The sequence below is a fragment of the Melozone crissalis genome, unplaced genomic scaffold (assembly GCF_028551555.1).
Source record: "Melozone crissalis strain CALT ecotype California unplaced genomic scaffold, PUWL_Pcris_2 ptg000019l_1, whole genome shotgun sequence".
In the NCBI taxonomy this organism is placed as follows: Eukaryota; Metazoa; Chordata; class Aves; order Passeriformes; family Passerellidae; genus Melozone; species Melozone crissalis.
Genome location: NW_026535797.1, coordinates 26,600,208 through 26,621,763, shown reverse-complemented (window position 1 = coordinate 26,621,763; position 21,556 = coordinate 26,600,208). Strand labels below are relative to the sequence as shown.

Sequence of the window (21,556 nt, the reverse complement as noted above, 5' to 3'; positions counted from 1 at the left end):
TGCTGATGGATTTCCATTCCAGCCAATTTTGAAGTGTGATGGTTTAGCAGGAAGCAAAGCCAGTGTATGGATCTCCCTTTGGCTGGCTGGAGGGAGAGGTAAGTATACAAGTGGACACATAAATGGGCAGGTAAATGTGAGTTGCAAATGGAAATTTTAAGGATTGAAATAGGAATTGTGGGCAAATAGCTTATTGTCCATCATGGTCTCACTGCAGAGCAAATGGGTGAGTGGCAGGCAGGTCCTGCTCAGGGGTGCAGACTGGTGACAAAGTGACACCAGAAGCCAGCAGCAGCAAAGCAATAGCTCAGTACACCAAAAGCTGCTGGGCCAGGCTGGTGGGACAACCAAGTCACAATAAATATTGAAGAATTTGGGAGCTGCTCCAAATCCCAATAAACCAGAATCTTGCTGTTTCAAGCATACAAATTCCCATTGTGTGGAGCATTAAATAAAAAGCAAAGAACATAAATGTGAAACTGGGCAAAGGCTTTTGGGAACAACATAAGCACTTGAAACATACTGTAATATCTTAGTGTCTATCCAAGCATATTTAATTTCTCCTGTTCACTGCAATGGTATTCACAGTCAGATTTGGCATGTGGGTTTCCCTCTAAAGTGGAGGTCTGCTTGTCCTCACTATAATTTTTAATTGAATTTATGTTCAGTCAGCCTTACATGATTGCTCTAAAGATGGTTTCTGTCTGCCCATAATAAGGTTAAGACTCAATTAGTAGCTGCAGCATCTAACAATGTTTCACCACCTGCCAGAAGGCTCAAGCAGCATCTGGCCAGCTGCAGGCACCAGTTCAGCCCCCGTTTCCCTTTGCAGGGGTGCTGGGCCACCCTCCCCGGGAGCGCTGAGCGAGGGATGGGCTGTCCTGGGGCTCCCTGTGCCCCATCCCTGCTCCATCTGTTCCCTGCACAAAACCACAAACACATCATTCACACCCTCGCTCTGCAGTCCCCTGAAGGTGCACAGCTGCTGGGAAAACTGCTGAGACGATAATAAGGTTTTTGATGTCTTTATGTGAGGATTAAGGGTTTTTTCATCTTGAAGAAATTAATTTTACTCTAATCAACAACTGTATCAACTGGTAAGCCTCAAGAAAATCTGAGTGACTGTTAGGTGACAAAATCCCAGATGAAGCCTATTGTGTTTCTTCCTAAGGTTTTTCCTTTCCATTTCTGCCCACCTGACCCCGATAAACTCATTTTTGCACTATATTCTTAGCACAAAACAAATTATAACTCTTTCTCTCTTCGTTCCTTTTAATGTGTGTCCAGTTTTCCCATCAGTCTTATTACTTATCCAGAAAGTTAACAAAATTGGAATGTATGTGATAGTGTCAATAGTTATCTGAAATACTAATTTTGCATATATATATATATAAGCATTTGATCTTGGTTGTAACTTGATTAGGAGCAGATAAATAAAAAAATATGTCATTTTTGATTTATGAGAAAAAACGGACAGGCATGTAATTTGAAGGCAACCAGGAGAAAACATGAAAGTTGGAAATGAGAATTCTACCAGCAAAGGAACACTTGAAATTGTATTGTCTGGCATTTTGTATTTGGTCATATAAGTCAGATACTATCATTCGGTCAAGGTCTACTTTATGTACAAATTTTGGAGAGCAAACAGGTGTGTCCTTGGGACACTTTGTATGTCCCTTGGCAAACTTCCCATCTTCTTCCCGCCAATCTTCTCCTGCACAGGAGCTGTGCGCGCAGCTTGTCCATGGGACGGGATTCCTCAGGGGCTCACCGGGAACGCGCTGCTCTCGCCGGTATTTACCCGTTCGGTGAAGGCTGAGGGGCGGGAGCATCAAACGCGTTCTGTGCCCACCGACCCCGCCATGGCGCCGGGGCCGGAGGGACTGTGAGGGGCGGGGGCGTGTCTGGGGTGTGTCCCGAGGTGTATCCTGGGTGTGTCCCGGGCTGTGTCCCGTGTCCCGGGGCGGTGGTGCCGGTGCAGCGCCCGCGGCCCCGCCCCGCCGTGACCTCAGCGCGCCTCACGTGGTGCAGGTGCGGCCCCCGCCCCGCCGCTCCCGGCGCTCCCTCCCTCCGTTCCCTCCGCGCCCCGCGGATGCGCTGGAGCCTCCGCGCCCCCGCAGGTCTGTCCGCGCCGGTGAGGGGCGGGGGGCGGCGGAGCCAGGCCGGGCCCGGCCGCGGTGCAGGGCCCGTCCCCCGCGCAGGCCCCCGGCGCGGCGGGGCCTCTCGCAGTGCGGCTGAGGGGGTCGCGCCGCAGGCCGGGCCGGGCCCCGGAGCGTGGGGCGAGCGGGGCCGCCCGTTCTCGCCCGGGCTCCGGTGATGCCTCGGCCCCGCCGCCGCCGGGAGCGCCTTGACAGCCCGGCAGGCTCCGGCCCCGGTGGCCAGGGTGACCGGGACACCGCGTCCTGGCATCACGGGGAGGGGCCGCAGAACAAACCCGACCCTCCCAGATCCTCCCCTCTGCCTGTTGGCAGGCTGGAGTCTGTGGTGGTGTCATCCCTCCGGTGCTGTGGGGTGTCATCCCTGCGGTACCCGCTGCAGGCGTTTTCAGGCAGGGTAATAAATCCGTTAATTTTATCGCACCGAGGCGCCTCCATTGCCCGGGACTCGCGCCTTGGGCGCCTCGGGGCGAGTGCGCCGCTGGAAAACCTCCTGCAGGTCAACTTTGTGTGTGCAGAGTTAGCTTTCTCCATACAGCACAGCATATCTGTGCTGGGGGAAAAGAAACATTTAGTGCATGGAGGTATCCCTGAAGTAGCCTTATTTAAGGATATTCCCTGTAACTGTAATTTAAATTATCTGTGATAATCTTTTGGAGAAACTTTATCATGTTCATCCATTTATTTTTAAATGTCAGCCTTATTTTATTTGAATTACTCAATCTTAAGGAGAACATTAAGAGTGAGCTGTGTGGGGAATATTATGGGAAATTACCATGATAGTGGATGAAGAAGTATTTTTATGAAATATGGAGCAGATTTTTTAACCACCACTTCTGCAGACCATAAAGAACATTAGCAGAAGGGCTTCACGTGGATTACGAAACTCAGTAATGGCACTGACAATACCAGGGGGATATTAATTCATATGTGTATTGTATTTATACTGAAAGTGATTTTGAAAAGAGCTGGATAAAAACTATTATCAGAAGTGTCTGCTGTCTGTTTTCCACATGCTTCTATGTGAAACCTGCGTAGAATAATTCCCAAGGCTGTCTGTGACATTAGGGCACTGCTAGAGGTGGAAGTGCCAAGGTGAAAGCCAGGTCGTTGAGACAGAACAGCTGCAGGAATTTTCAGCTACTCAGGGCTTTTGTTCCACCATTTTGAGGGTGCTGTGGTGCATTAAATATCAGGTTGTTCTTGTGGTTCACTGCTTCTTTCTTATTTTTGACCTCTGGTAGAGATTTAATGAATGCCATTCTTTAGGTTGCTCTTAGCTCAGCCTGATCCCTTTGCAATGACTGTTTTCATTTCAGGGTTGGCTTGGGAAGCATAGCGGAGTGGAACGCGTGTGACTGCAGCCGGCTCGGTGCGCTGTCCTGGGTGCTGATTTCTGAGTGACAGCCGCAAGGCCGAGCGGGCTGGGACGCTCTGTGATCGCGCTGGGGGTCTCTGCTTTGTTCAGCTGCTGACAGCTGACATCTGTGCTGAGGAGTGATGTGTGCAGAAGGAAAAACTAGGAAGAAGGCAGGGCTTTGGAGTCATATTAATCTGGAACTGAAATCTGGCTGGAATGACTTAGCTCCTGCATACTTTTATAGATTGCATATTCAGTAGTTACTGCTTGAGGTATGGCTCTGACCTCGTTTTGAAATTTAAATGGAGCCAGAGGGAAGTGACTGGTACCACCTACAAGCTCTTTTTTCCTGTTATATATTATGTCACTTACACCCATTTTCCAATCTCCTTGATAGATTTTTCTTATTTTGTTATGTGTTCTTTACTAACTTCTAGAAGAAAGAACTACACATTCTTCAGGCAGAAATATGATGAAGAAAAAATGTAAAATTACCTGTGCTTAAGAAGCTTGCTGCTGCAGTGTGATAAACTGGGAAAAACGTTTCTCTCTTTCCCTTCTCTCTCAAATCTTTACAAAGTACTTTAAGTGAGAGTAGGTAATCCCTTAGGAGTGAATGTGTGCAAAGGTTTTGTGGCAGAGAGTGAGATTTGCATGCAGTAAGGTAGGTGTAATAATAATAATTTCTATGAGAATGGGCTCAGACACAAAGTTGTAAGTGCCATGGTGACCTCTCTGTTCTTACTGTTATAACATGTTGAAGTCTCACCCACTTTTGCAAAATGACATCATGAATGCTTGCTGGTAAACCTTACAGAGAATTAGCATGCAGACAGTATATGAGTTCTGTCAGAGCTCTTGCAGGACTTAATCTGCTTCCACAATGGTGCTCATGGTGTTCCTGTTCCTCCAGTTGGCCAGGAGCTCTGGTCAGAGATGGGTGTTGACATAGGTGTTGTAATAAACTAAATAAAAAGTGGGAAATAACACTGATGAGAGGGAATCAGCATGCCAATAACCCAGCTGTTGCCAATTTGCTGCAAATGCCAGGTGGAAAGAGAAGAGTGTGTGGTTTTGAGGAGCTCATAGGTTGAAATGAGGACTGGGTGCTGGTTTCAGTGCTGCTGCCTTGGAGGAACGCTTGCCACATGTCTGGGCACATGGAAATGTGGACAAGTGCCTGTTCAGAGCATCCAGTGAGAGGATGATGGCTGCTGCTGTTAGGAGCTACAGCTCAGCTCTGCTGGTGGGTGAGAGTGAAAAGGCTGCAGAAGCCTTGACAGAACAGACATGGGAATCTGATGTGATCAAGGACAGTTCACTGCTGGGATGATAGGTAAAGGTAGTGGCCAAGAAAAGGATCTAGTCATCAGCTTTTAAAATAGATGTTGAGCTAAAAATGTGATGCCAAAGAAGAACAAGCAGTAATACTGTTTTATTTAGTAGAAGCCCTTTTTTATTTTTTTTTTCAAGATCAATATTAACTTTTAAATTGGATGATGAAAAATATAGTTGTTCCTATCCCTTAGAAAATTAGGTGTTCTATAACCATGTGTTTTGGTTTTTGAAAGGAGGCTGTAAGAGGAGAAGCAGTGAGAAAATAATGTGATTTATATACAGAAGTGTTTATGAAGATTTTTTATAGTATCTATTTTTGAATTAGAGATAAAGAAATCTTAACATGTAATAGGTAACATTAAAATTTTTTCTGTTACTCAAAATAGTGAGTAACAACAACAGTGTTTTTTTAAAAAATCTTTGAAGTTCATTTGGCAGCTCCTTACTTTTGTTTTTAGCAATTGTTCAGTCACACCAAACAACAAAAGGCCTTGGTTTTTACCTTGGACCAAATACATAATTTCTCCAGATGGACAGCTAAACCAATGGGAGACACTTTGGAGTTAGTTCTGAATTCTACTTCTTCTAAATTAATACCTTATCCTTCATGATAATGTAGCCTTTTAAATACTTAAAAAATGAAAACAAAATTAATAATTTCTTTTCACGCTATTGCTGTTTCTTTGCAGTTTTAGCAATTTCAGCATTAGGATTATATTTTTTTGGGACTAATTTTAAGATCCATTTATTCTTTTTTTATTTTGAAGGTGAGCCCTGATTCCCTTTGCTAGCACTGGAGCTGATGGTGTTCAGCATTCAGAAGATTCAACCCTTATTGTGGGAAATTGACTTGGAAAATTGAATTTCTCAATTCAAAATTGCATGGAATCTGCTATCCTTGTTACAAAGCTCGTAAGAGATCTTTGGAAGCACAAGATAAATGTTTCCAGTTAGGCAAACAAATTAAAGTGAGCCTTTTCTCAGTGTTTCACTGTTTGGTTGAAGGCTAATGTCAATATGAACACTTAACTAACACTTCTAATGATTTGGTCAGCTCCATTACTCGTGGCAGGAATTTAGGTAGCAGCTTTTTGTTTTCCACAGCACCTGTGGCTGAGGCTGTGTGCTGACCCCAGCCCAGCCTGACTGGGTGAAAAGCCACAGCTTTCCAAACAGGGGGAAGGCAGTTGGGGTTGCCAGGAGCTCTGGAGAGGTCAGTGATTTGTTAGCAGTGCCATTTGTTCCAGGGAGCTGGGCCTGGGGCAGGCAGAACAGGTGGTGACTGCTTCAGGGAGCAGGGGGTGTTCAATGGTGGTTGCTTCAGGGAGCAGGGAGTGTTCAATGCTGACTGCTTCAGGGAGCAGGGGGGTGTTCAATGGTGGTTGCTTCAGGGAGCAGGGGGTGTTCAATGGTGGTTGCTTCAGGGAGCAGGGGGTGTTCAATGCTGACTGCTTCAGGGAGCAGGGGGTGTTCAATGGTGGTTGCTTCAGGGAGCAGGGTGGCCTTACCAGCTGCAGGAGCTGTGTGGGGATGGCCAGCAGCAGCCACTCCTCTGCTGTGGCTCCAGCTCTGAAGGGAGCTTCATGCCTAGGCCTGAGCTTTGTACTAGGGCACTGTAGCCAGAAGCCTCAGTTTTTGCTGTGAGGCTGAAATGTGTCCACAATTCATTGGCTCTTTTTCTGATTAAGTTTGGTTTGATTTTATTAATAGACTTGGATCGTCTGGCTAATAAACAAACATGAGTCATCTGAAGTTGTTTGCAGCTACGCTGAAGAGGCATGGCTTTAAACTTCTGGAAAATCAGGATGTAGCCAGAAGGGCATTTTTACATGGCCAACGGTATGCTTCATCAGGAACCTCAGAGCCAGTCCTGAGTGGGAGTAATTCCAATTACGTGGAGGAAATGTACTGTGCATGGCTTGAAAACCCTGAAAGTGTACATAAGGTAAGTCTAAAGCTTGACCGTAATGCTGAGTTGAGTGGAATAGGTTTCTTTTACTTTTTCACTTGCTTTTTAATAAAAAGCTCAGGAGAAGGTGTTGTGTGAAATGAAAAACATGAAATTAATTTCCCACCTATTGATTGGTGTAAGATGTGATATTGCAACTATGAAAGTACAGGGGAGGAACAAGCATGGTGAGCAGAGCAGAAAGAAGGATAAGTACAGACCAGAAATAGACAGCTGCTCTGAAACTTTATTCCTCCATGGAAATGCTGGTCAAGCACTCAGTTAAGTAATTCATTACATCCAGAAGAAGACCCAAGAATAAAATATATTTAGTATTTAGGTTTATAGTAGGGCTGTATCAGAAAATATATTTAAATAATGCGTTGATGTTGGTACTTCTAATCTGTCTGAAGAAGATGAATGTTCGGTTGTCTTGGGATTAAACTATGGAAGTTGTAACCTTGAAACTGAATCTGAAATGGTCAGAACATTATTCTGAAGTATCTTGAAAAGTATTTTGTTTTGAATCTTTCCCTCTCTCTCCAGGCAGCAGACATTTGTTTGCTTTTCTAAAAGCTCTATTACCCAAATCCTTTCTTGTGGACAAAATACATAGGCTTATTTTTTAACAAGCTTTCTGCTGACAAAGAGGGCTCTGTTATGGTGATACATGTATAGTAACTTAAGAAGTTGATGAGAAGTCTGATCAATTCTAAGACAGACAAGTCATTTTCCAGGAAGTAATGTGAATTGTTCCCAAAATGTTTACCAAATTGGTTGTCTGTTCCTTTATTCTCAAGGCACGTATATCAAAATGTCACTTAGAAGTTGTTGTTCTAAGTCTGATAATCTGTCTAGAGTGTGAGGAAGTGACGCATGCCGAGGGCAGAAACTAAAAAGGAAACCAAAAAGGGTGGTTTTGTAGCTGCTTTTTTCTTCGGATGTTGTGTGTGAACTTAGTCTTGTTGAAAGGTGACATATACAGTGCCAACCTTGAAGACTGACTGTTATTCACACAGCAGATTGACCCTTGGTCTTCTGTGTTACACCTGAACTTGGGATGGAGAAACCTTCTCCAGGAATGGCTCCTTCTCATCTGACTTGGAGCCTTTGTGCTGTAGCTGCCAGCTGAGCTGCCCCAGCGTGGGTGGGATAGCATGTTGTGTGGCGTTGAGAGTTTTTTGCAGATTGAGGAGTTTTTGTTAGACAGTGGCCGTATTCAGCCGATGCACAATCCAGCCTGCTTGTACTAATGGACAGTGGTCACGTACACAGGCAATGAATAATGGACATGTTCAGAAATGGGGTCGGTATATCCTTGAAAGAGATACAAGAAGAAGAATCATCAGGACTCAGCAAGTTTGTCAGCAAGTTTGGGAAAGTCAGAAAAAAGTAAATCCTGGGTGGGCCTGACGAGCACAGCAAGACGCGTGAAAAATTAGGTGATCCAATCAGCATTCTAATTTAGACGCGTGAACAGCCAGAATTAACCAATCATGTATTAGCTAGAGACGTGTGGACAGTAGAGATTTATTATAAATATAGTCTTTTGAGGGAGAATAAATTTGGCTTCACTGGATCATGTTGGTAATGGTGTGTTGTCCCTGAACCTCCTCGTCCTGCAGTGTGGGTGCACTGAATTTCTGCAAAAAGCCCTCATGGTGTGTCAAGGCTGTAGATCGATCCCAACCCTTTTATCCTGGGGATACTGAAGAGATGAACTCATGCATAAGGAGTGCGTGGTGACATCAAGGTGACATCTTGGTTTTTATTGTATTTACATTATATTGGCTTCTGGCTAACTTCTTTCCTTCTAGATGAGTGCAATTCCTGGTTCAGCCCCTTTGCAGTGGGGTGCCCTTTGCTGCAGGGAAGCGCTGCAGGTGTCTCTGCGGGCGGGAAGTTCCCTCCGCGCGGGCAGGGGGGGCAGCGCCCGCCGCGGCCGGAGCGCTCCGCCCGGAGCTGCCCAGGGTGCTGAACCGGGGCTGCCGGAATGCTCACCTGCTCGGGTAGGCAGGGATGCTACAAACCCTGCCGAAGGGCCATCCAACTCATCTGGCAGTGCAGGCGCACTCTGATATGGATCCCGTTGAGGTGATGCAGGTTGTGGAACAGCAAACAATAAATGAGTTGACTGAGGAATGCAGGGTGTGGCCCAGGGAGTGGAACTCAGGTGATTCAAGATGTATTTTTGTTGTGGTTTAACCCCATCTGGCAACCACGCAGCCACTTGTGCTTTCTCTGCCACACACATGCATGAATGGGGGAAAGAATTAGCGGGGTGGAAGTGGGAAAACATGTGGATGGAGATAAAGACAGTTTAATAGGGAAAGCAAAAGCTGCATGCACAAGCAAAGCAGAACAAACCAAGGAATTAATTCACCAGTTCTATGGACAGGCAGGTGTTCAGCCATCCCCAGGACAGCAGGGCTCCAGCACATGTAATGGTGACTTGGGAAGACAAGCACCATCACTCCGAATGTCCCTCTTTCCTTCTTCTTTCCCCATGCTGAGCATGATGTGGTTTGGAATATCCCTTTGAGGGAATATTCCTTTGAGGGATATCAATTGAGGCCAGCTGTCCTGGCTGTGTTCCTCCCAACTTGTTGTGCACCCCCAGCCCCTGCACTGGTGGGATGAGGAGCAGAAAGGCCCCAACACCGTGTAAGCTCTGCTCAGCAATAACAAAAATGTCTCTATATTGTCAACCCCCTTTTAAAACCCAAACCGGTTACTGTGAATTAACTACCCCAGCCCAAACCAGCACAATTATAAAACTGTGTGAATTCTTTCCTAGGTTAACTGTGTTTAATAAACTTGTGACAGCAACAAACTGAAGTAAATTCACTGTGTCCCTGATTTATGAGGCTTGAAAGAGTATGATGGATGGAAATAATGGATTACAGCTATTCTTGCCTAAATTATTAGTTTTCTCACAGCCTATAAGAAAAGGGGAGGGGGAGAAGAATGCCAATTAAATTTTACTTTGTTTCATCAACAAAATTAATTTTTAATATCTTGAAAACCATCTCATTTAATTGCTTGAAAGCTGCAAATACCTTCCCAAGATTTTTGTTGACAGAATTTGTACAATTTGAGCTTTCATAAAACAAGTTAAAAATGTTAAGGGTTGAAATCACCCTGTTTTCTTAAAAATACAGAAAAAAATCATGCTGTGATTTTGATTGTAAAGTTATACATTTGTCATTCAGGTATAGAAAGGAGAGGAAGTGTTGGAAAATAATGTCAGGAGACACCACGTGATGTTGATTATGATTTTGTTAATGGTTTGGCTCTCTGCAGGCCACTCAACTTTGTTGTTTTATGTGGTATGTCCAGCATGATTTAGAGATCCAGTTTGTACATTTAGACATTGCATTCTCTTTTCTTATTTTCCTTTTTATACTTTATTTCTCCTCATGTTTCTTCTTTGATAACCCTTTTTCAGAGGGGATGTGCCTCCTCATTGGTTAGCTGGAAAAGCTTGATTTTTCCTGGGCTTTAAAAGTCCTACTCTATTCACTTGTACTTAGGAACTTCAATTAATCAGGGCTCCCTGAATTCCTCTCAGAAGATTTGACTGGGTGTGTCTTCCCATGTAGGCTTATTTAGAGCTGTTTGAAGTATGGCAGCCACATTCCAAAGTGTTTCTAAGATTTACTCCTTTCTATGTTTATCATGGTTGTGTACCAAGGAATATCCATAAATATTTTATATATAAATATAAATAAATAAATATATATATATATATATAATTCTTATTCTTTGTACAAATCTACTTCAGATGATTTCCTGCTTTTTCTTGCCTTTTGAATTTCCTGCCATCAGAGTAGCCGAAACAACAATCAGAATAAAATGACGTGTGCTCTGAAAAAGGCATCATTATTTCTCCTTGAAGCTTGATGTCAGGGCCATAGATCATAAGAGAGAAGCTTGACAAGGCTCAGTTATTACTATCACAAGATTAATTACAAAACTGCATGGTTTGCTATGAGTACATAATGCCTGCCATGTTATCCTGTGTGCAGCTGCTCTGCTGTGAGTGTGCAATCACCTCCTTGGTTTATGGACCAGGAAAAGGTGTGGGGGATTGTTTTGCTTTCACTGCATTTTATTAATTTTCTTTTTTAAATGATATAGTGGTGCTCAGTGTGTGTCTTCTAAGGCTTTACTGTTCTCACTGTAGTTGATGAATATTGTGATGGCACCAGGAAAAAAACCCCAAACCATCAAGAGAAAGCATATGTTACTTGTTATTCTAATTGCATCACTGTTTATTATATGACAGTAAAATATTGCCACTGAATCATTTGAATTGTGTTATATTACTTGAGAAAATAATGGTTAACTACAATATAGATTTGCTGGCAGAAGGAAAGAAAATGTATCATCTATCACTATAGTATTTTTCTTTTCTGAATATATTTCTGTATTATAAATCTTCTCTACCATTTTCTTGATGAACTTTACTAATTTAGTTGAGCATTTGCAGGTTTGCAGTGAGAGCAAGCTGCTCTTCTATCTGTTCAGTCACATGGCAAATGCTGTTGCCAAAGACTGACATTGATACACAGAACTTGAAGACTATAATCTGGTATCAATCTTGAAAGACACTATAGAAATTTGTAGAGGCTTTGATGGATGTGTATCTAGTAAAAACTAATTTTCTGTAGCCAAATGATGTATTTTCCCTCCCCTCTGATTAAATGTCAAGCCTGTCCAACAAATCAATAAGTTCAAAAATGTGATAGGAAAAAGTAGTCTGGGTCCATTCTGTCTCAGTTGGCTGCATCTTCAGATGGAAACATTTTCTTTATATTTGTGAGTTTGCATGAAGAAAGAGCCCCATACTGATTCTCCTTAAACAGATCACTTGTTGGGCAAGTCTTTTTGGAGTTTGTTAACAACTCTCTCAGCAGAGCACTTGTCTAAAAACACATTCAGTTGTTTGTGGGACTGTGCTGTGATAACTTTTACATTTAAATGAAAGGTTTTACTCAAAAAAGGAACAGTTATGTTATTATCATCATTGTGTACGTCTCATGGTGTTAGAAAAAGTAAGCGAGAAACCTTGAAATAAGCAAAGCAAATTCTTTATTAAAACTTTGAATGTGAGAGATGTCATGGATCCTAGTATATTTTAGGAATTTCCTAATTTAATGTTTAATAATAATTTTTTACTCTGTATTGCCCAAATAATTTCTCCAGTCTAAATAGCTTTAGTAGTTAAAGAAGGGATTGTGATTGTTTTTCACTGTCAGGAGTCTCCAGACTCTCAGACTGGGTGCTGTGTAGGCATGGAATAACAAAACTGTTCTTAACACAGACCAGGAAGGTGAATAGAGAGAATCCCAGCTGAAATGCAGTCACTCTAATAGGCTCTTGTAGACCACTTATAGGGTGTAAATTCAGACTTCTAATCTCAGTGTGGCTGCCAACATGTCAAGGCAAGGAGAATATAGGAAACAGGCATAAATAAGAGAAGGGAGGAGGAATGAATGCTTCATCCGTGTCTGGAACTGGCTACCACACATGATGTGTCTGCCCTAATTTGTCAGGGCATATAAAAGTCAGGCTATGTTTAGATAAGCCTGTATAAGAGCAGGGTGATAAATTAGGTTTACTGTATTTGTATTGATGCAGCTTTGTATGAATAAAGAAGTAAGAGGGACGCATTAAAACAACGTTTCTTGGGCAGGGGCCTTATGCTAATGATGAGGTTCCCACCCACAGGTTCAGTGAATCCCAACTTGAGCTTGGAAGGTTGGGTGATATTTAGCTCCTTTATGCTGCCTCTCTCATGGTGTTTCTGAACACCTTAGAACTTTTAGAAATTTCAGTATGAAGACTTTTTGTTAATGAAAGCAAAAAGGATTTTCTGAATATTTTTCTGTCATGCTATGCTTGTGAGTTCTGTAATGCAAGTATTAGGTAATCTTTTAAAAAGAATTGGTTTGGACTACTTTTTCTTTTTTCTGGCACTTGGTTCTTTGAAATGTAATGGAAATCTGCAAGGCTCACAGCCTTGCAGAAATTTATCTCTTGCAGTTCTTCTGTTCCAGTCACAAAGATACGTAAGGTTTTAAATAGCTTCCTTTTTGTTTTCTGAAGTTAGCCAGCTGAGGGAAGTGTTTTACACAGGCTTCCTTCTTTGCTGAGTACAAGTGTCTCACATGTTTAGTCCCATTCTATATCAGACATATGAATGCTGCTCTCTAGCATTCATATGTCTGATACCATTCTAACCTGGCACAGTGACCACCTCATCAGAATGAAAACAGTTCAGGAAAACAAGATTGGAGCTTATGTGAACGAAGCAGCTTGTGTAAAAGCACAGAAGGTAATAAAAGGATCTCTTGTTTGTTGTGATTCAGTTTCTGAGAGAAGGACTTTTCTAAACTTATGACTTGTACCTGAAACCAGGCCCATAATTTCTTTCATAGTAGGGTAACCTAAGCTGGTGAGGAAAGGATCTTAGAACAAGTCTTGCTCAAAAAAGCTTTAATTGCTTTTAAAGTTTCTTCAAGGAAAGCTCTTAAGGACTGATTCTGATTTAGCATAATCAGCGAGTGCCTTGAAGCACCCTAAGTTCTATAAGAATCATTAATGAAATGGGTTTACTTTATTAAGGTTCTTTGTTCTATAGGCTTGATAGCTCTTTACCAGCAGCACTATATTGTACCCATTCTTGGCTGCCTGAATAAACAGCACAATTAAAGAGAGCTGTGTGATTGGATAATATATGGAGATGCTTTACAGTCCCGTGTGCTGCAGAGTTTTCTGCTGAGCAAGCTTGGTGTAAGAAATGAGAGGAAAAGTGTTCTGTGTAAATAAAGCACACGGTTCTACTGAGACTGGGACGTATCAGTGCTCTTTTTTTTGCTGTCTGTGAGTAGAGTTTAACACTGTAATGCAGTGAGGTTCCCTTTGCAGTTTGAATGTTGCATTGCGGTTTTGATGAGACTTTTGTTTGATGTTATAAATATTTCTCTTCTCTGTGTGCAGTCCTGGGATGTGTTTTTCCGGAGCGCTGCCGCTGGCCAGGCAGCCCATCTGCCGGCTCGGCAGGAAGGGAAGGGCTCGTTCCTGCAGAGCCACGGGCTGGCCCCCACACCCACCACGGCTGAGAAGGTTGTGGAGGACCACCTCGCTGTGCAGTCCTTGATAAGGGCATACCAAGTAAGTGCATCTGGGGTAGGGGGGAAGACCTCTTCTATGCAAACACCTTTCTTCCTTTTTGTGTTCTCATCGTCCAGCAGAGGGCAACGAGGCTGGGAACACAAGCCCTGTGAGGAACATTTGAAGGAACTGGGGTTGTTTAGCTGTGGGGGCCTGAATATATGTATTGTTAGGGAGAGAGTCCCTGTTAAGATCTATGTATTGTAAGATCTGTGTGGGTCCGAGTTGCTCCAAATGAGCTACAGCTGCAAAGTCCTTAGTTGGGCAGCAGCTGTAGCTCGTGAAGGTAACTGGAATAGATAGGGGTGGGTCGAGAGCCCAGGAGGAGCTCCTGAGAAGACATGAAGAACTGTGCTGCAGAGAAGAACAGCTTGGTACAGTATGGGACTTGAGAAATATGAATACAACAAGAATACAACATTTAGCCTGGAGAAGAGGAGGCTTAGAGGTGACCTTATTGCTCTCTACACCTTCCTGAAGGGAGGCTGCAGACAGGTGGGGTCAGTCTCTTCTACTGGGCAGCACTGGCAGAACCAGAGGACACAATCTCAAGCTATGTCAGGGAAGGTACAGGTTGGTACTGGGAAAAAATTTTTCACCAAAAAAATAATAAAATACTGGGATGCTCTTCCCAGGGAGGTGGTAGAATCACCATCTCTGGATGTGTTTAAAAAAACTCTGGACGTGGCACTTGGTGCTATAGTCTAGCTGAGGTGTGAGGGCATAGGTTGGACTCAATGATCTTAGAGGTCTCTTCCAACCTCATTAATCATTCTGTGATTCTGTGATTTGTATTGTGGTCTTAACTACTGTCTTGCTTCTGATCCAAAAGCCCTTGAACTAGACAGCTTTCTTTCCAGGACAGTGTCTGAACATGGAAGTGTTGGATTCACACTGGGGTAATCCTTTGGGTTGCAAACTCATAATCCAGATTACCCACAGACCTGATGTTGGTCATCTGACCTAGCCCTGAAGGACTTTATGGAGACAGTGGTTTGTGAAAGTCTGTCTTCACCTCTGGGAACGTTTTTGCTACAGTTCTAAATGTTACTGCCAAAGGATGGAATGTACTTGCCTTATCATACATCTAAGGTGAATCTTGAGATTCCTGATTTGAGCAGGATTATAGGTAAAAAGACAGAGGAGAAATGATGAATTAACCAGAAAGTGAATTTTGGGAGGCTGACAGTACTGAGTTTGGGTTAACTTTGATGGATTCTTTTAGAGAGCTGTTCATCAAAATTGATTTTGTTTCACACTCTGATTTTTAACCCTTTTATTAAATTAACAAATTAAGTCTAATTTCATTATTTTTCCTCTAAAAGAGGAAGGAATTTGGAAATAGGACAGTGGATTTTGTTAGATAGTTTCCAAATGAAAAAAAAAGTTTAAATATTTTTGTTTAGACTTGTATTTAGAATCTTAGTTTCGATGAAAGGCTTACAAATGGTGTCAAAAACCCCCCAAGAATAACCAACCCATAACACTAGATCTGTGTTTAACAAAATATTCCACAAGTATTTTTAAACTAGTAACTTACTAAGAAGTTTGCTACAGCTTGATTTGAGCAGATCTGTTCCTCCCTGCCCTAAGTATTTTAAATCTTGTTTGGTGTCATGAGAGGAGTAGAAGAGGAACTTCTTAAAAAACCTTTTTTTGTGCACGTCACATTGTCACCATTGAGTTGTAGGGTTGTTGTGAAAGAGTAGAAATGTTTGTGAATATAAAGACTCTGTGAAATTTGCTTAGAAATAGATACGCAGAAAATAACCAATTTTGCAGTAAAAATTCAGTGAAGTATTAGACAAAATTGGAGAACGTTAGGCTGCTTTGACACAGTCTACTTGAAAATAGCTCAGGGATTGCCATTTTGCTCCCTGTATTTGTCAAGTGATGGAACAGAAATGTCTGTAGAAATGGCAGGCACCCATGTGTCTGCAACAAACAGTCACAGAGGATTGCCTAAGGCAACTGTCTGCTTTTTAAAAGGTATTTAGTACCCTCTAAATTCAGTGCTGAAGGGGTATGATAATTTGTGACCTTCCTTTGCCTGATAATGAAATGAAATGGAGAAGGATACAGAATTTTCATTTCTCAAACCTGTCAGTGTTTTATGGCTTTGTGGTAAACTGCTTTGTGATATGTTGAGCTGGACTTTGAGAAGGCAGTTAATATATTGCCTGTTCTACCAGAGAGCACTGGGCACACTGAGAAAAGGATTTTCAGTGGGATGTGTGTGCTTAACAAAAGTGAGGCCAGAGAAATCAAAGTCTAGTTTCTGGTACTTTGTACTTGCATTTAACCATATGGCAATCAATGGAAATTTTCTATGTATGTATTTTCACAAGGTTGATCTCTGATTTTTGCTACTACTGATGCTACTGTTTTCTGTGTTCAGTGAAAGTAGTAGGACTTACTAAAAATGCCTTGATATTGAGGGAAATACTGTCTTTTAGTGAAAGACCAGACTGCTCCTGGAATAATATGGCACAGCATTTACTGCTCTGCCTTTCTGGGTTTTGGCATTCCTGCTGATCTTCTTCCTTTTCCTATTAATACTGAAGAGCAGATGTAACTTAGGCAGGTGAATTCTTTCCTGTTGATGATGTTTGAGATAGAACTGTTTGCTTTGTTCCAGTCAGATAAACTTAGTGCTGCTGTAAACAGTCAGATGACACAGATGTTGCTGTGGGCATCATTTGGCCTGTCAGAGTTTCGTTACTGGTGATTCATGAGATGCAAAGAATCACAGAAGTCAGGCTGAGATTACAGGGGCTGGTGGTTCTAAAAAAGATGCCATATTTCTGGTTTTTATTACTGGAAACCATTTTGTTATAAACTCTCCTGCAAATATCCAATAATTGAACAGTGTTTTTACACCCTTCTTGATGAACCACACTCTAATCATATTCTATTACAGTGTGATGCACTTCACTGTTAATGTTGCAATTTATAATTTTTCGGTTTTTTCAGGGACAATTAGGATACTAGTGGTGTTAATGAAATTCTACCTAAGGGATGCAATTTTGTTGTTAAAAAGAGAAATTATAAGGAGAAATTATTAATATATTCCTCTATACAAAGCTTTTAATGAGTTCATTTGGTATATGAGAGTCACACATAAGAGGCATATTAAAAATGGTTTTATATTTGTGACTCTCTGGGATCAATTAGTTATTTCTTCTGTAGCAATATTATATGATAATTCACTGGCTTAGAGCAACTTGTAGCATTTAGCCCCAGTCACACTGATCATTGAAAGCTGGCTAAATTCCTCACTCATTTGTGTTCTTCAGTGTCTTGAATATCAATTCTATCAGATCAAATTTCTGAAATTTCATGAATGGAAATAGATGCTGCCAGATGCTCTCTGATTTGGAGCAGAGCTAAGGAAGAGTGATCCCTTCACTGCCAATAGAAATTACTTCAGCACCAATCTGTTTTAAGTCAGCAATTCTGTATTTTAATATAATGCAGGTGCAGAAAGGAGGATTCAGGCAAAAATACAAAATAACTGAATTGGCAAATGGTAAGATCTATTAGGCTCATCATAGTTACTTAATTTTGCCCAGAGACTGAGAGTGTACTCTAGCAGCCTTCTTCACTAAAACTCCAGTGTAATCCCAGTTAAATTGTGTGTCAGACAACATAATGAACATTATGTTGTAATGTGTAATTTTTGGTAGAGGTATATGTGTAATCAGTGATATAATGCTTATTTTTTGTTCTTATGGGAAAATTTGAGAGTATCTAACCCTGTCATCATATTAGTGGTGTTTGCTTGTTCAGCTTAATGGCTGATATTATGGAGAGATATCACTAACTTTTTCACTTTGTCTGACTTTTAGTGTGATTTCATCTTGCTCTGCTTTGCTCCTTTTTCAGATCCGTGGCCATCATGTGGCTCAGCTAGATCCCCTTGGAATTCTGGATGCAGATTTGGATTCCTTTATTCCATCTGACCTTATCACCACAATTGATAAACTCGGTGTGTAAGCTGTGTGCCTTCTGTGTGCCTTCTCATTGAAATGCTCATTTGTGTATCCCTGCACTGAGGGGATTTCATAGACATTGCACAGATTCATAGAAAGGCTTGGGTTGGAAGAGACCTTAAAGAGCACCTACTTCCAACTCCCCTCTATGGGCAGGGATGCCACATTTCCGGGATGCTTCTGCCTTTTCTGCTTGCTAGTATTATGACATAGAGCCTTTGAGCATCTGTAAGGAGGCTAAAATTTCAGGATAAAGGAGTTTCTACTCTGAGATCACAGGTGAGGTTCCTGTAAATTCATCTTCTGATGAATGATTGTTATAAATGCTCTATTAACCCCCTAAATATTTATTTTTGAACCACACCAGAAATGAATACTAATCAATACATTCCGATAATCTTAATTATTCTTATAGCATTACAGTTCATACTTGTTTGAACTGGTGACATCTGAAGGGTAGTCAATAGGGAAACCAAGCAATAAAGAAAGCACTGGACAGAGGAACTTAGGGTAAATTTCATACCAAATTTGGAATCTAATGTCTAATACTTATTCCTTGTGTAAATCTTGAAGAAGTCTCTTTGAAGTTAACAGAAGAAAATGTGGAAAGCATAGAATTCTTTACCTGTGGATATAATCCAAGGTCGATTATATCTTCTATTATAAACTTCAGTTTACTGCTAAAAGAGGGTGCACTAAGGTCTGCTTTTGCAAAGATTGTTCTCATTGTTAGGAGGGCTTGTGTCTGAGAAATTGGCACTGATCAATTTCTTTGCCTCTCTCTACTTGAATAAAAAAAACACCTGATTGATTTTTCTCTGCTCTTTAATCTACCTGGTTAGTTTAAAATGTGGTTTTCTACTTGATGAAGACACTGAATCAATTTTTCTTTGGTGTGTAGGGAAGCTTTTTCAATCAGACATAGTGCAGGAAGTAAATAAAACACTCCCTGCCTAATTTTGCTATAAGCATATCTACTCTTTGCTACTCTGTTTTCTATTTCTGGTGTAGGGAAAGAAGGAGTTCTGATTGTATAAAGGAAGTGGATACCTAAGACTAGAGGGGTGCTTACACAAATTGGGTCTTCTCTCTGAAGTTTGTCAGCTTTAATTAAAGAAAAGTACCTACTAGAAAATACATGAGACATTTATTGAGCAAATATAATTAATTTGGAGCATGGGTGACTACTAGCATGTCAGTACACATTTCTTTACACTCTACAGATAATTTAGTACAGGGTGTTGTGACTGATCAGAAGGCATCCACTGAAGCCCTCATGCCCATAGGAAAAATATTCCAGACCTCTGAATGAGATGGGGGGATGTGTTTGAGAGTGTAACTGAGGAGATTTCAGTTTGGGAGGGGAAACAAAATTTCTAAGCCAGTCTTGGCAAGCCAAAATAGGGGAAGGTCTCAAATCCTATCCTTAGTGTTCCAGGCAGGAAACTTATGAAAGGTCTTTGTCAGGACAGGAAATATTTTAATATTTTAGTTTTCTGTGCATTTTCTTTGTCCCATCTTCTGATTTCTTATTGAGAAACCTTGTGGTAGGAAATTTCTTCTGAGAGTTCCTTCTGAAAATGCAGGTAGTTACAGATGTACTTTGTGCATGAGTCACAGTATGGAACTGATTTTAGGATTTCAGTGAGAGTATCTCTTTAAACACGAGGTGATGCTTCAGTAAATATGTGGTGCTGTGGTACAAAGCACAGATGTTCTGTGTGTGCCCAAATCACTCCTGTACATGTTCTGCTTTATGCATGAGAGGGCATCAAGAGCCTTTGAAGTCTGAGGGAAAGTCAGCAAAAGTGAAGAAATAAATGCACTGCTTTGTTTCAAATGACACTAAAGGCCCTGTCATCCCCTGTGTCACTCTAACCTCCTGCTGGGAACAAACTTGTTACAATACCAAAAAGGAGAAGTAATGGTACCTATGCCTTTTTTGGCCATTCCAGGTCTGAAATTTTAATATATTATTGAAATTTTTATTAAAACCAAAATTAACATTTTGAAGTGTATTATTTTTAAAGCAAAAATGTGTTATTTACTAACAGTGCTTTATAGTAAAAGTGGTAGCAATGCAATCCTATGGCCTGTCTTCAACTCTAACATGCTGCTATTATTTCATCCTTAATTTGCTGCTTTGCTTTTATCTTCAGAAAAGTCACTTAACTCTTAAATCAATAAAGTGCTTAAATGTTATGTGCATGCTGTTTTATCACTGCTAAAGTGGATGTCTACAGCTTATCTGGAACCAAGATAAAGTGTTCAAAATTAAAAATGGAGAAGGTGTTTTAATCCTTCAAATATTTTCACATGTGTAGGAACATATGTAGTTGTAATGTATATATAAGGTTCTATAACTGTGGGTGATGTGTATTGTAAGTGTTGTACTTTTTGCTGCTTACAATTATAAGGAACTATTTTTCCTTCCCTCATTTAACAGGACTAAGTTAAACTTGTATTATACAAGGCCTTTAACTTGCATTGATACCAGTCTTTCAGTCTTGTCTGTTGAGTGTTTTGGCTTTTGAAACTGCATAATAGTTAGGTTAAATATTTTCTTAATATTCTCAGCCAGAACAAGTTTAGATGTGTCCAAAACAAGATGGATCAATGTGGTTAAACAAGGTTTAGATGGTGGGGGTCTAGAAATCTGTGTATTTTATATGGGGTCACTGCCTGGGAACTAGAGCTGTACAGGTTATTACATGGCTATTTCAAACTAATTTCCCTAAAAAGAGAGAGTGAATAGAAATACCTTGAAAGTTCTCCAGAGTGCTTGTACAGCATTTTATTGAACCTGTTGTGCATTCTCTTGGTCTGTCTATTAATGTAAAATGCTTCCAACCAGATGGTTCTCTTGGTGAGAAGGGATTCTTTTTGTGTTTATTGCTCATGATAGAGACAGTTATTTTATTAAACAGTGAGCTGTAAGTAGTAGTGTGGAAAACTGATGATGTGTGTCTTAATATGGTAAAATATAAAAAAGGCTAGAATGATTCTAATTCCAGCTGTTTCATTTGAGCATTTAAGAAAGAATCAAGTAATGACTATTTAATTCAAACACTCTTTTTAAATTCCAGACTTAAGTCCTTTTTAATAATGGATACCTTCAGAATATTCACACTTTCAATTTTTAATCTGGTACCTTCTTTCTTAATACCGCTTTCTTAAATATAATTGCCACAGCTTGAAAAACAATGCTGGTTTCCTTTTTTGTCTCCTGTTCTACTTTGCAAATCAATAACATACCTGTTGTAGGGTTTTATGGTTTGCACGAATCGGATTTGGACAAAGTCTTTCAGCTGCCAACAACCACCTTCATAGGAGGAAATGAGAACAGTCTGTCCTTGCGGGAGATCATCAAGCGCCTGGAGGTCAGTGGGACGTGATTTCATGTTTTCATTTGGAATGCTTCCGTTCAGGCCAAAGAGAACTTTTTCCAGGTGTCAGTCACAAAACCCCTTATCTATTGCCAGTTACTAACAGAGCATGTAAAGGATTCCAACAACATTAAAAATAACCTTTGTACTGTTTGTAGAGGTTGCAGCACCACTGGTACAATTAGCTGGATATTGGA

At 41.1% G+C, this 21,556-nt stretch overlaps 1 protein-coding gene across 2 annotated transcripts in view; it reads left to right on the top strand.

Annotated features, from left to right (window-relative positions):
• Positions 1-2,038: 2,038 nt before the first annotated feature.
• The window catches only part of OGDHL (oxoglutarate dehydrogenase L), a 49,430-nt gene continuing 29,912 nt past the window's right edge, over positions 2,039-21,556 (top strand). Inside the window, exons 1-5 of one of the 2 annotated variants that reach the window (XM_054277196.1) lie at positions 2,039-2,120; positions 6,565-6,799; positions 13,808-13,981; positions 17,867-17,969; positions 21,238-21,353. In XM_054277196.1, coding sequence (XP_054133171.1) covers positions 6,593-6,799; positions 13,808-13,981; positions 17,867-17,969; positions 21,238-21,353 — 600 coding nt within the window. In that variant the 5' untranslated portion in view covers positions 2,039-2,120; positions 6,565-6,592. Of the gene's footprint in view, positions 2,121-6,046; positions 6,068-6,564; positions 6,800-13,807; positions 13,982-17,866; positions 17,970-21,237; positions 21,354-21,556 lie in introns of those variants that run through there. The other variant, XM_054277197.1, reaches the window with a different exon arrangement.